The sequence below is a fragment of the Synchiropus splendidus genome, chromosome 1 (assembly GCF_027744825.2).
Source record: "Synchiropus splendidus isolate RoL2022-P1 chromosome 1, RoL_Sspl_1.0, whole genome shotgun sequence".
Taxonomy (NCBI): Eukaryota; Metazoa; Chordata; class Actinopteri; order Syngnathiformes; family Callionymidae; genus Synchiropus; species Synchiropus splendidus.
The window spans coordinates 6,909,061-6,923,233 of record NC_071334.1 but is presented as its reverse complement, the minus strand read 5'-3'; the positions used below and the strand labels follow the sequence as shown (position 1 = coordinate 6,923,233).

At 45.8% G+C, this 14,173-nt stretch overlaps 1 protein-coding gene across 2 annotated transcripts in view; it reads right to left on the bottom strand.

Moving 5' to 3' along the window:
• LOC128752908 (ephrin type-B receptor 1-like) overlaps positions 1-14,173 on the bottom strand; it is a 98,880-nt gene that overhangs the window by 23,875 nt on the left and 60,832 nt on the right. For both annotated transcript variants that reach the window (XM_053854689.1, XM_053854690.1), the window contains exons 9-13: positions 12,770-12,894; positions 4,561-4,726; positions 4,304-4,409; positions 3,338-3,396; positions 3,079-3,276 (exon numbers count right to left, since the gene is read on the bottom strand). In XM_053854689.1, coding sequence (XP_053710664.1) covers positions 3,079-3,276; positions 3,338-3,396; positions 4,304-4,409; positions 4,561-4,726; positions 12,770-12,894 — 654 coding nt within the window. The remainder of the gene's footprint in view (positions 1-3,078; positions 3,277-3,337; positions 3,397-4,303; positions 4,410-4,560; positions 4,727-12,769; positions 12,895-14,173) is intronic.

The following is a 14,173-nucleotide window of genomic DNA, read 5'->3' as shown; positions in this document are numbered from 1 at the left end:
GTTGGCAGTGAGGTTACTAGTGACGGGCAGATGAGGCTTCATGACACAGTGTTGAAGGGCAGATGAGGCTTCATAGCACAGTATTGAAGGGCAGATGAGGTTTCATGACACAGTGTTGACGGGCAGATGAGGCTTCATAGCACAGTATTGAAGGGCAGATGAGGCTTCATAACACAGTATTGAAGGGGAGATGAGGCTTCATGACACTGTATTGAAGGGCAGATGAGGCTTCATGACACTGTATTGAAGGGCAGATGAGGCTTCATGACACAGTGTTGAAGGGCAGATGAGGTTTCATGAAACACTGTATTGAAGGGCAGATGAGGTTTCATGACACAGTTTTGAAGGGCAGATGAGGCTTCATGACACTGTATTGAAGGGCAGATGAGGCTTCATAACACAGTGTTGAAGGGCAGATGAGGCTTCATAACACAGTATTGAAGGGCAGATGAGGCTTCATGACACAGTGTTGAAGGGCAGATGAGGCGTCATAACAGTGTTGAAGGGCAGATGAGGCTTCATGACACAGTGTTGAAGGGCAGATGAGGTTTCATGAAACATTGTATTGAAGGTAGATGAGGCTTCATGACACTGTAGAGCGCCATCTAGTCTCCTCTGAAAATTAGGACACCGTTTCAACAACCCTGCAATACTGTTTCATGATACCTCATCTGCCCATCACTGGTAGTAACATTGCAACTCATGGTACGGGACACCGAGCCTGGGAGCTGCAGTGTAGGACATACAGTACACTGGCATCCTCATTTGCTCCAATATCCAGGGACCTAATGATGCCTGGAATACTCACAAAGTCAAGTGTCCACTGCATCCATACATCCAAGTGACCTTTGTGGTCAAAGCCTCTTATTCTAAATGTTCTTTAGGTTTCTCTTTCTGGAACACTCACATAGATGGAGTCCAGGAGGAACCCTAAAAGACGCACAAGGCTCACAGTTAAATCAAAGTAGAGGACTCTCCTTGGCATCAGGAGAAGCCAGCCACAGTAAGGTGGACACTGGCACTTCCACAGGATGAATTCCAGGTGAGATCTCGGCATGTCTTGGCTCATGCCGCCGTCCCTGTGGCTTGACCTCGGAAAAGCAGTACACAATACATGGAGGGTAGCAAACTTGTCCACTGACCAACACTCAATAGCTGGATATTGACACTGGTGAGCAACGCATTCTATTGTATCCAGCAATCCGAGACTTGGACTGCATCCGGATCTGAGGCAGTGAAACCCTCAGATTGAGTTATGCACATCTCGAACTCACTGATGGCTCAATCATTGGGGGGGGGGCAACTGCACTTGCTATAAAGACAAGTATTCCCGGCTCCTAAAATACTGAATCCAGTTCCTCTGTTCAGGCAGTCATGTGCCTTTCAAGTCCAAACCCCACTCAGACCGCCTGGCGAGTTCAAACCCAGGACCCCAGGACGACCATGTTAAGCGCAGACATAATAACCTTCTCTTTCTATTCATGAATTCTACAGTCAGTCAAAAGTTCCTCTGACAGAAGAGGTGCATCTTTCTGCGGGAGTCGAGAGATGCCGTTACCACTGAGGTGAGATATTTTTATGATCTCCTTCGGGGGCTTTCCTCTTTTATCTTTCTTCCGCGCTCATTTATTCCACACTTCCCTCCTCGCTGCCAACTTTTCACCAAATGCAAAATAGCCTGTAAAGCACTGCAGCTTGTGGTCATGTGGCGGAAAGCAGACGTTTTCACAGCCCAGTTCAGCAAACACGCCTCCACTCTCTCTCTCCCGTTTTCATTACCTCGCACCTCTGGCCGAGGCGAGAACCCTCCGTCCCCGGGAGAAATAAACCGAGTGACTTGGGGATTACAGAAAGCATCTGCAAGAGCCTCAACAGACCAAAAGCCCCAAAGCACACACACTCCACTGAGAGACTCTGACCTTTAACACCCGAAGCTCTCTGGCCGTTTCAGTGTGATTGGTTTCGGTCCAAATGAAAAAGTTATGAGTTATCTGGGGAATAATATTTGCGCTCCACAAACCTTCACTCAATGCGTCCCATGGGCAGAGACAATAGATGTGCGGCCAAATGTTGAAACAAGAACATATTTCATTGCTGCGCGGTGTGACACGACACCACCTTGTTTTTCTAAACAAATCGACTCGCCGTTTCATCGCTCTTCATGTCACCGCAAACACAAACAGGGATCGAACACAAAGGGAAGCACAAACACACTCAGAAGGAGTCACAGCAGCAGCTTAATAAGATCCAAAAGTCTAGTTTTCAGGTTTTATACAAAAGTGCGAACCCAACCCAAACGAACCCACAACACATCATGTCGAGTTGATAAAAACTAACCCCCAAAATTATCAACATCAAGCCAGCCAACACACACACTCATTCATTCATATTTACCCAAATGCTGAATAGAACTGAGCCACACAACCCACTCGGGGACTTTTCACATTGCAGATTCTGCCTCAAGACAAAGGCCAACACGTGAACACAAGTGAACCGGGTTTTGGCAGCGGACTTGATGCAGCCTGGAGAGCGGCACCTCGTCCCGGGGAGCACTCCGCGGGGGGTGAGGTTACGGCTAGTGAGGGGAAGATGCGGTATCATGAAACAGTATTGCAGGGCGGATGAAACAGAGGCCTAGATGGCGCTCTTGGATTAGAAATGACGTGAGGTTTCAGGTTTTCAACGTTTTACAGCAGACAGCGCCATCTGGTGGCCTCTGAAAATCAGGTCAGTGTTTCATGAAACCTCTTCTACCCATCACTACTTCTGGCCTCAGTGCTTCGTTGTGGGTCACAAACCAGCTATTCTGCGGAGGGCGCCTCCAGCTGAGAAGAAAAGAAAGACACCATCTGAGGTGCAGAGGTGCCAGGCTGCACAGCAGGGGGCGAATCAGACTACTGGACAGGACAGAAGCGCGCGTGACTCTAGCAGCAAACCACAGAGACCATGGACTCCCATGACATCAGTTCCTCTCAAATGTCACTACTGGTGAAACTAAAAGCGGCCAACCACGTGAGAAGCCGTGGAAGAGAGAGAGGAGGTCAAAAGTCGACGTCGGCGAGCCTCTGTATTTCCCACCTGATCCGATGACTTCTTCTATTTTCACACAGGAGGGGTCGATTTCTTTGGCAAACTCCCGCACAGCCTCATTGGGGTCCTCATAGGTGAAGGGGTCGATGTAAATCTTGACCCCTGGTGAACTGTGACCCTCAGACAGGGTGGGAAAGGTCACAGTCGGTGTCGGCCCACTGAAAATGTCGGGTCTGAGCGTCACCTCTGCGAGAGAGAGCAAATATAACTTTCATGTCTCTCAGAGTGGAAGGAGACGGGGCCGCACCTCCTCCGTTATACTGCTGCAGCTTGTCGCCGTAGACACTCTCCTTCAGTTGTCGACGCCTGCACACACAAAGATTCGTGAGCAGATCTATTGAAATAATTGGTCGTCCAGTCTCTGGCTGAGTGAATATAGCCTCATCATTGTGTGACATTGCATCACTGGTCTCATCTGAGGTGGAAAAACATCTGAAATTTGGAGCTGACCAAAAACAGAAACCTTTTCTTTCAGCTTATTTGGTGTAACACCAAGAGGTAGATGATCATTTTGTCCTTTAAGATTTAAGATTTGCTTTGTTTTATGCTTGGTGTCACCCTTTTTGGGGGTAAAAACAAACCTATACATGTTCAAAATTGAACGTGAGGGGTAGTTAGGTGTTCAACTAGGAGGGGGCAGACCAAGGACACACAAGAAAACAAATGAAAAGTAGTATTTAAAAACTAATAAGCTAATCAAAACTGAAATGATAGTGAAACTGTCCTGATTTAAAATCTTCCTTTTATTTATTTTGGCTTGGTTGGTTTTACGACTGTCAGACTAGTTTACTGTCAGACAGGTGGCAGATATCAGCAGCCACTTTTTTCTTGTGGTCCGAACCCTGCAGCTTATACAGGGACACAGAAAATATATGGACGTTTCCAGGCTAAAGAGCCTCGTGCTGCCAAAATATTGAGCCTCCTCACATCAAACTGATGAGAGAGAAGTGTTAGTAGTGATGTTCACGCATTTTTAAGTTGGGAGCCCCACTGACCTTTCTACGGCGCAGACCGCACCACTGCACCCGCAGCTTATAGACCGCTGCAGCTCATGTGGAAACAAGATCTGTTTTCCTTTTTAAATTTCAAGGGTGGGGCTAATATTCCGGTGCACTCTATAGTCCAGAATATACGGTAATTGAATTGAAAGACAAAAATTCCCAACTAAATAAAAACTAAAACAAATGACACACTGGTTTGGCCGGAGTCTCACCTGGTGCAGATGATGGCGATGGCCACCAAAGACACGATGCACACTCCTCCCACCAGGGAACCAGCGATGAGCGAGAGCTGCTGCCCCAACTCAGACTTGTACTCATCTGCAAATGAAATTCATAAATTCAGACACTTTGTTTTTGCAAACCACCAACCTGGGCTGCTGTCAACAACTTCTTTAGGTTAAGAAACATTAGAACACTATAAGAGTGTATAGTATTACATTAAGTTCAAGGGCCCAACACCCATACTCACCATCAGTCAGTGTCTGGAACAGCATCTCTTTGCTATAGGCACCGAAGCCCGCCACCGTTCTGGCCCGCACCTGAACCACGTAGCCAGTCCCGGGTCTGAGACCTTCCAGAACCACGTTGGGGATCTGACTTTGAACCACCGAGCTGTTGTGCACCGTTGACAGCGACTGTAGGAAAGAGAGAGAGAGAGTTCAGAGCATAGAACCTCCCAACATCTCAGGTCATACAAGGAGCCCGCTTTCCATGACAGACCCAGAGGTCTCCCTTCAAGCCATTTGTTTCCTCATATCAACTTCAATATCCTCAAATTCCAATCACCTTACCTTCCCGAGTTCTTGGTGCCTTCGTCCATCATCCTTCCCCATGAAATAAAGGCATGTGATAAGGCAGTTAATTACTTTGGGCCCTCAGAGATTTTCTCTTGTCTCCTCTCAGTCCTCAGGAGAATTGGTCATATCTCATAAAAGCAAAGGATTCCACCTTCAAACACAAGCCCCTCCCCCTCTCCCGCATCCCCTTGCTTCCTGTTTCTCCCTTTTCTTCTCTTCTGGAGATATAAAGGCCAAATCACAACAGTCCAGAGAGTGCGATAGATGTTGGGGGTTTATGCCATGAGGGACAGGGGAGGGGTCTGGACGGAGATAAGGAGCAGGGGATACGGGAGGAACAGGATTTCTATATTGCTTTTCAAATAGCTAAAATGCAACACAAAGTGCTTCACAGATGAGATGAAACAGTCGTTCCAAACGCTGGTGTTGAAAGAATGGGAGGAGAGCAGGAAAGTGGTACATGGAAAACGCCCACAAAATAAACATGAAGTCTAACGGAACGACGACTCAACAAGGGTTGCCAGGAGTCATACGTCATTTGGTCGTTTACATAGCAACAGCGTGGTGGAATTGACACGAAACAAGCATCAGAATATCCCCTTAGGTCCACGCTTTCATCGACTATAGGTGATGTACACTACCGCTTCCGAGTCAATATACTGCCGGTCTTCAAGTGAACTTTTCCCTCCATTGTTGATGCAGAAATCAGCCTTCCATCTTTGGAAGTTTGGGAGCTCATTGACCCTGGAGGACATCATTATTCTGAAGGCAGGGCGGCTCTGGCTAAAGCCGTGGTGGCGCGGCACAATCCTGGTTACTTGGTATCTACCATGAGCCTTAAACGACATCAAATCAGACCCATGGAATAAGCCGAACCCCAATGACATGCTGCCATGGCATCTGCCGCAACAGGGGCTTGAGAAGCGACGGCAGATTGATGCAGATTTACAACATGTTCAAGTCAATACGCTCAACTTCATTGAGTTTCTGCTCGATAGCAAAAAAAAAAAACTGATAAACGCATAAATTCTGGTCGACTCAAGTGGAAATGGTTCCGAAGTGAAGAGTCTGCAGTGTCTGCGAGGGGCAAAAGGAAGAGCTATATTTGGATGTGGCCACAAAATTAAAGGCGCATTATCAGTAATGGGGATTAAAAGGTGTGTAGGTGTGAGAGATTTGGGGGCGGGGGGGGGGGTCGCTGTGTGCCACAGAGAAGAGGTGAGGGGGCAGTGGATCAGGGAAGGGCTGCCTGACTGAGATAAGTGTGGAGGAAAAATCCTGTCTCCATGTGGCGTATCGAATTTCTACCTCATTATCAGTCCAGTCAGGGGTGAAGAAGTTGGTGGAGGGGATTGAGGCAAGATGAGACGACAAAAACAGAGCTCCATACAGTGACGTTTTCGCTTATTTTGGGGCGTGTAATGAGGACGGGAAATAGAAGGAACAAACGAACTGTCAGTCTTAATTGGCTGCTGTGTTAATATTGTTGACTGTAAGCCGCTGCCCTATTTTGGGCTGAGTAAGAGTTTTATCTGCGGCTTTCAGATGTTTTCTCTCAGCCTGTCCTCGAATAACTCTCAGATACAAAGTTACATTTCTCTTCTAATTCTCCTCGTCGCTCTAATTAAATCAATGGCAGGAAAATGAAGTTTATTGCAAGTTAGCAGCGCTAGAACAACAGAACGCCACAGCGTTTACAGCAAATGACGGTGGCCGCTGCCCTGGGTTTGACCGAGAAAGAGTTTTAGCTGTGACTGCGACACTCCAGCTGGGACTGGGATTAGTTTCCGCCCGAGTTCCGAGCTTCCCAGTTTGGACGTTCATGCTTTTTAACTTGGTTTGTGTGGCTTATCGGCCCGATTTAGGAGCGTGTCCGTGCTGGCCCCGCCAACACCCACCTCACAATTAGACATTTTTATCCCAATTTTAGAGGGAGGCACATCTCGCTGCCTCTGCAGGTTCAACGGTCGGGCAGAGCTTCCAGGCCACCAAATGATCCACCAGGAGCTTCTCTATTTTTGGGCTAATCATGGGAAAAATAGATTAAACTTTGACTCAAAAAATGATATTTTATTCAATACCACGACCTGCTTGTTGTTCATAGAATGACCCAGTCCTTAAGCCTGTGTTGCTCAGTGCTACAACACAAATTCAAGATGGAATCATGAGCACCTCTGAAAAGACGCTGTTAAGTTTATTTTGCAAACAGAATCAATATATTTGAATGAAACGTCCAGGGCTGTTTTTCGAAATGGGACAACTTAAAAGTGACTTGAATTTAGTGGTGTTCTGGATGTTCATCTGACATTTTGAGCCAAGACGACACAACATACAATATAATCTGGGGTTGTCACAAATATCTAAGCTACACAAAATATCAATACTAAAGCAATGTATCCAGACACAATGGTAATGGTACAAAGGTATCAATGCCAGTTCATGCCCACAGCACGAGGACTCAGCAGACAGCACAGCAATAGACACGTGCAGGGGGCACCACGGTCGTCATGGCGACTTCCGACAGCCTTTTAAACTGATGTTAGCTTGTCCAGTGGGCCGCAATAATGTTGGTCGTTTTGTTATTTGTTGTGAATGTAAACGCAAGCGTTACTCAAATGTAGGTTTTTTTTTTCTATTAAAGACGCAGACTGCACAAAAAGAAGTCGACCTGCAACTAATCTTATAGTAAGAAGTGACAGCCCACTGGACCAGTGTGGACTGAAAAACAATTTACAAGGGGCCTGAAGCTTTGAAATTAAAGTGGCACAGAACATCAGTGAGGATCAAGTAACCAAAACTAATATTTAGGTTATTTATTTTTACATTTATTCGCACCAAGTGAAAACTTTATTGTCTTGTGTTTTATCATTTATTTAGTTTGACATTTTGTATTTATTCAATTGACCTGTGGTTCTGTGTTTTTTTGGTGTGTAAATAACTTGTTTTGAAGAATTTTTGTGGTTTCAAAAATGGTGTTTGCATTACGAGTCCTGACATCTGCTCTGTGTCTGTGTTCATGGCACACTAAACATTTAATGTGAGATATGTTGCTAAAATACAGGTAGGACAATGATTTGAGCGCCAAAAAAAGCAAATGAAATGGCTTGCCTGAAGTCTGCATTGTCACACTTTGTAGTTTATTTATCGATAAACTAGTAATATTGAAACATTTATTTCATTTCGTCTGTAATCCACACTTTGTTGTTCAACATATCTGTGCTGCCACAGCATGTGAAATATCCCCCTATAGGAGAAATGAACAGTACAGAATACAATATAATATTTTTTTAGAAGCGTGGCAGAAGGGCTGATGAAAACCTTATGCACAGAAGGATAACCCTTATTTCCAGGTTCAGAAGGAGAACTGTACAGGATGGGTGCAGACTGATGACATCATAAAAAATGATATGGAGGTGCAGTGGGTGTTATTAAACTATAATTATAAAAAAAAAAAATGCTTAAAAGCCCCGGACACTAACAAGAAACAAGTAGTTTGAAGGATCTCAATGAGACCATGCAGTCTTGACTCCTCATGAATCAAAACACTGAAGCAATTCAAAATGTGAGATGATGAATAAGCATAACTTTAGCACTTGTTTTTAAACTCTCAATGTCCTGACTGTCCTGATTTACAGGTACATGACATATTCACCCACTCGATGCGCAGTAATAACCTAACAATAAAAAGCTACACACGCAGCCCGCTGGATATGTATTCCCTCGCTCCCTCATGCAGCACCACAAAATTACGACGGTTCACTATATTGTGGAGCAAAATTGGAATCTGTAAGCGAGTGGAGGAGCCCGGGACAGAGAGAGCGCTGACACCAGAACAGACTTATTGATTCACTCTCTGTTTGACTCGAAGAAGCTCAGCATCTACAGAAAATATAAAACAATGCAGTGGTGTCTCCTAAAGATTTTCAGTTGTGCCGCAGCGTCTCACACAGCAGAGATGTGGAAGCATGGCTGCTCCACACACAGAGAAGCCAGTTGTGTCGACGTGTTCATCTCCCCAGGAAGACTTGCTGCTGAGGTGTTGCTATGGCAGGAAGTCATAGGACAGAACCATCACACGCGAGAGGACACTTTGTCATGACAATTCCCAGGACCCAACGCACAACTCGGAGTCATGAACTAACTTCTGCATGTGTGTGTGAGGACAGCAGAGGAAGAGGAAACCCACGCCAACATTGTAAACCAGAAGCAGAAACTTCCGACAACAGGGCTCAGTGTTTCTTGAAGTTGGTTTGTATTAGAGGCACAACTATAGCTGAGCAGCAAAGGCAGCAGCACCAGGTCTGATATTATGAATGCACGGAGCGTTTGCTGCCTGAGGTCAGTGTGAGAACACTGTGGACATCCAAGACACACAGCCTGAAGAAATCTTGAAAACATCACCAATCCAGACTGACAAAAGGCACATAGTACAGACATGCTTGATGTCAAGACGGGCTGTCTGATCTTCACACATACAACTCAAATTCCAGAACTTGAATATCACTAAATGTCAAGTACAACACAACCTTAAAGCAATGCCTTTGAATAAAAAGTTTGAGGTTGTAGCAGGCTGTTGAAAAGTCAGCACCAACGTGTACTGTACATACAACACTTTTCTTTTCGCAGTAACAAGTGACTTTTATATTGCAACTCCCGAACAGAAGTAAATCTTTTTCCTGTAAAGGTGCATCAGGACATGCGCTGTAACATTTGTCGCAGACTGGCAGGAAGAAAGAGGAGCCAAGAGCAAACAAATAAAGATCAGTTCCCAACTGAACACAGTGGGATTGACTGATGGAGATGGGTAATGTGGGGAACAGACTGAAGACAGACTGACAAAGCTTCACAGGCAGAAGGAATTAACAGACTCGAAGGAAGCAGGTTCGTGGACTGGTTGAAAGATCGGCAGAGAGCCATGCTGATGTGGGTTCTGGGGGCTTGGCAGAACAGACCTGTGGTCTCTTAGGGTGAGTGGACAACACAGGAGAAATGCCACCAAGAACATCCCAGGATAGGGGTCTCTAACTTGTGGCCCTTTTGAGGTGGCAGGGTGCAGTTCCGCTGGCTGACACTGGGAGTCCAATTGTGGGTGTGGGCCCCACAGGACACTCCTCCTCAGGCCCATATGAGGTGGCTCGAAAAGGCTGGATGTTTGGCAAGATGTCCTTTTATTTAAGGGACAGATACCGTACCTCACGTTCTTACTCATAGTTCCAGTGTTACCTTTCCATAAACAGCCAGCCAACCCTCCATCCACTGGTGGACAAGGCTCAATTCACACTGGTGAAAACACTGCAATTTTTACGACATATGATGTTGATTTTAAGAGGACACACAGGCTGGTACCATGAGTGTGATGCACATTTGAGGGGATCATTTCTTATCACGTAGCACGTGACATTTGTATCATGCGGCGCTTTGACGAAGGAGGGTGGTTAACGTGGGGTTGTGTCCAGCGTGGACTCAAGTCAAGGTGCCACCAACCCAGGCCTGCTCTACAATCTGCTCTAGACCAAGATAGCAGGACACAACCAAGAGCAATTCTAGTTGTGTTCTTAGGTAGATGTACCCAGGGAGCTGCTCAAGTGGGATGCTTGAAACAACACTGGGATGTTTCCGTGTATCTTCACAGACATGAACCGGACTGAGTCGTAAAAAACCACCATATTGATTTGCCGAGTGCAGCAGAGCTCATCGTGTTTCTGGTGATGAAGTACTTTGTGGCGCGACACCTTCGATAAGCTGTGAAACAGAAAATGTAATCTGATTTAGGATCGCTGATGAAATCGATCGTCTCATTAGAATCACTTAGAGCGCGCGCAGGTCAGCTGACACTTCAGTCTATGGACTGAAGAAGAGGCGCCCTGTGGTTGATGCTACTCTCAGTCATTCATGCTGTTCATTCAAGTCAGGATTTGACTCAACTTGACAATGGAATCGATGTAATGACAAGTAAAGTCTGAGCAAGGTTGACTTCCTTCCACATAATACAAGCTGCAGTTGAGTCATTTAGAAAGTGGATGATTTCCTGTGGAAGGAGAAGATGCATTTGAAGCAATTCCACTGCCTTCCAGCACCAGAGACCCCAGTATCTTTGTTCAAAAGTAGTGTCGTCTTCCAACACTATAGTGCATCAACAACTAAGCAGACAGTTAGTGAGGGTCGAGAAGAATTCCCGATGAGTGTGTCCCAATGTCGCAAAAAAAAAAATCTCGGCCTTCATTTCGTCCATACTTCCGGATGTTTCCACAAAGCTCACAGATAGGGACCAAACAGAGCAGTACCACTGGAAACCATGGGGGGCAGTGTTGCTGTTACTACCCGATATGTAGCTCTAATGAGACATGAAGAAGACATAACACTGGCGGAAAATCTCGCAACACATCGACCACCACCTCCTACAACGCTGCCTCTGTTTCCTCTTTTGTGCAAGAGCTACATGATCCATACTCTTCCACAGTCGCCATGTTGGTTTTGCAGTTTGTTCTCGTCATAAACTTTAGACTCCGAGCTGCCTCCCCCACTTGGTGGATATGTTGTTGAACAGAAATACCAATGTAAAGACGGCATCAGAGCATGCGATGAGTGACATCTTTTGAAAAGGTACATTTTCATACTAAAGGGAGCATAAATGGGGCTTCAGACATACAGTGACTCAGTCCAGCCACAAGATAGAATGACTAAAATGTGTACAGCGATTTGTTCTATTCATGGTAATAGTCAATTATTCTACTCAGAGTATGTGTTTAACCTGGATGCAACTGCCAAGGCCGATGATGAGAAGATTCTAAATGACTTTGACTGGCCCATTAAATGTGTGGAAAACTTCCATCAATAAACACGCCTCACTGACTGGAGCTCATTCCTCACATCACATAGTAACCATCAAAGCCTTTAAAATAATAATAATAACAAAAAAACACTTCGGAAGCAACTTTTAAGTAATGACTGTTGTGTCTACGGAAACTCAAATCCCATTCCAGGTGTCATATACAGTGGTGCCTCGGAATTCGAACGTCTCGGAATTTGAACAAAAATTTCTAGATTTTTTTGCTTCGGATTTCGAACGAAAATTCAGAACTCGAACGCCCCCCGAAATAAGCCGGAAAAAAACGATCAGCTGACCCACGACGTGCTTTGTTATTGTGTATAACGCAGCCTCTGTATGCAGACGTGTCCCGTTAGCTACATTTACTGACTGTTGTTTCTTCATATTGAGGTGTAATACCTTTCCTGTCTCCACACTGGACCGTGGTAGAGTGTCACAGGGGAGGTGCTGGAGCGCTCACTCCAGGGTTTGATGTCCTGTTGTGGGCTGGAGCTGGGACAGGGATGAGGCCAGTCTGGGACAGAGCGTGACTTGGTTTATGACTTTGTCACAGCCAAACTGCACAGAAGCGCACATTCAGAGCTGGACACGCACCGGGCACCTCTTCACTTCTGGAGAGACGTCACTCACTCGGCAACCCCTCCCACATGCAGCGGCCACACACATAGAGGAACAGCCACCTGCAGCAGACACTCTACATTCACTCCTACAAAAGACTATTTTAAGGCTTGGAACGCATTAGTTCTTTTCCCATTCATTGTAATGGGAAAAATCGATTCAGATTTCGAACAACTCGCTTCTCGAACGGCCGACTGGAACGGATTGTGGTCGACAACCGAGGTACCACTGTATTTCATTTTTACCTTCATTAGTCCCAGCAGAAATATTCCACGAGGGCCCAACTCTTCAGCAACAGTCTCTATAACGGATGACTTAAACGCGCCTCCTATTGATTTCCTCTTTCATTGGCAGTAATGGATTGCAGGCCGTGGCCGGCACATCAGAAACAGCTCGGAGGAGCAAACACGCACACATTCATCACTCCACTCTACCTTGTCATAGTAGCGAATCTCGTAGTCGAGGATAATTCCGTTGGGCTGTTCGGGTGGTGGCCATGACAACGAGAAGCTGCGGCTCGTTGAGCTGACTTGGTGCATAATGGGAACCTCTGACGGAGCTGTGGAGACACACACACACAGTTTAAACACCATAGGCGTGGAAATATAGAGTGCAGTGACATATTGCGAGAGATTATTTACACCCAGAGGAAAACTAACGACTGCACTTGTCACTAATGGAAGCAAAGAGTTACGTCTGCTTTGCATTTTCAGCCGTAATTCTGCAAACTGGTGACCATAATGTATTCACTTTGTCTGCTCTGGGATTTCCTTTTCATCACAACGGTGGAAAGTGGCCAGACAGCTGGGTGCTTTCCGAAAGAAACTGAACTTTAAAAAAAAAAAAAACCTCCCTCGATAAATCAGTTTGCTTGATTTTCCAGGGTCCAAGAAATGTGTGATGCATTTCAAGGCACTAAATCATTGTGACCCGCATAGACCGCATTATTCCTGAGAACAAGCCGAGTCAAAGCTCCCATCCTCAAACCTTCCCCTCTCAGCATAGAGACGTCTCTCTCCCCAGAAACGCCTCCAGCTCATCGGGGAGCAGGAGGTGTTCCCTTGTCAAGTGAACGGCACTATCTCGGCACAGCATCCTGGCTCTGCCTCAAGGCCTCCCCACAGTTATGCCACGGCCCAGAACACCTAATTGGGAAGGTGTACAGGAGGCATCATGACAGGACTCCTGCACCACTTTGACGGAGCAGCAGTTTGGTGGTCTATTTCTCACCTTTTCACTGGTTTCATCTGGTTCTTGTCTTTCGGTCAAAAGGTTGTGACTGCAGGTGACAGTGGAAATACAGTGGACCTGTCAATTGAGAGCTTTGCCTTTTGGCTCTGCTCATTTTTTGCTCACGACTGAGGATGCTTCCCCAATCTACCAGTAGACAACAAGGTCCATTTTCCCCTCATAGTACAGGGAACTTGAACATCTCCACTCGGGGAGGAAACTACCTGAAAAACCCCTAAATCTGGTTGATAACACCAACAGCACCACATCATGTGCAATTGCAGAGACCAGTAGAAAGTTTTCAGAAACAAACCTAAACCCCAAACCCTCCCCAGCATGGCTCTTCTGAGTCGATCAATAAATGCTATGTTAAGTAGTATTAAAGGTGGACCTCAATTTATAGGGTCCAACTTAGTGATAGAAAGATGGTTCATACAAAGAAACTGCCTTATAGGATTTGTGTTATGTAGCTCTTCTGGCCAAAAATAGCTCCCCCCATCACCAATCTGTAGCCAGCTTTCAGCTAAAACTGAATTTCCATTTCCATGGTTGAACATGGTCACTGTCCCACTTTGAAAATAAACACGTAACAACCAAAGGAAGAGGTG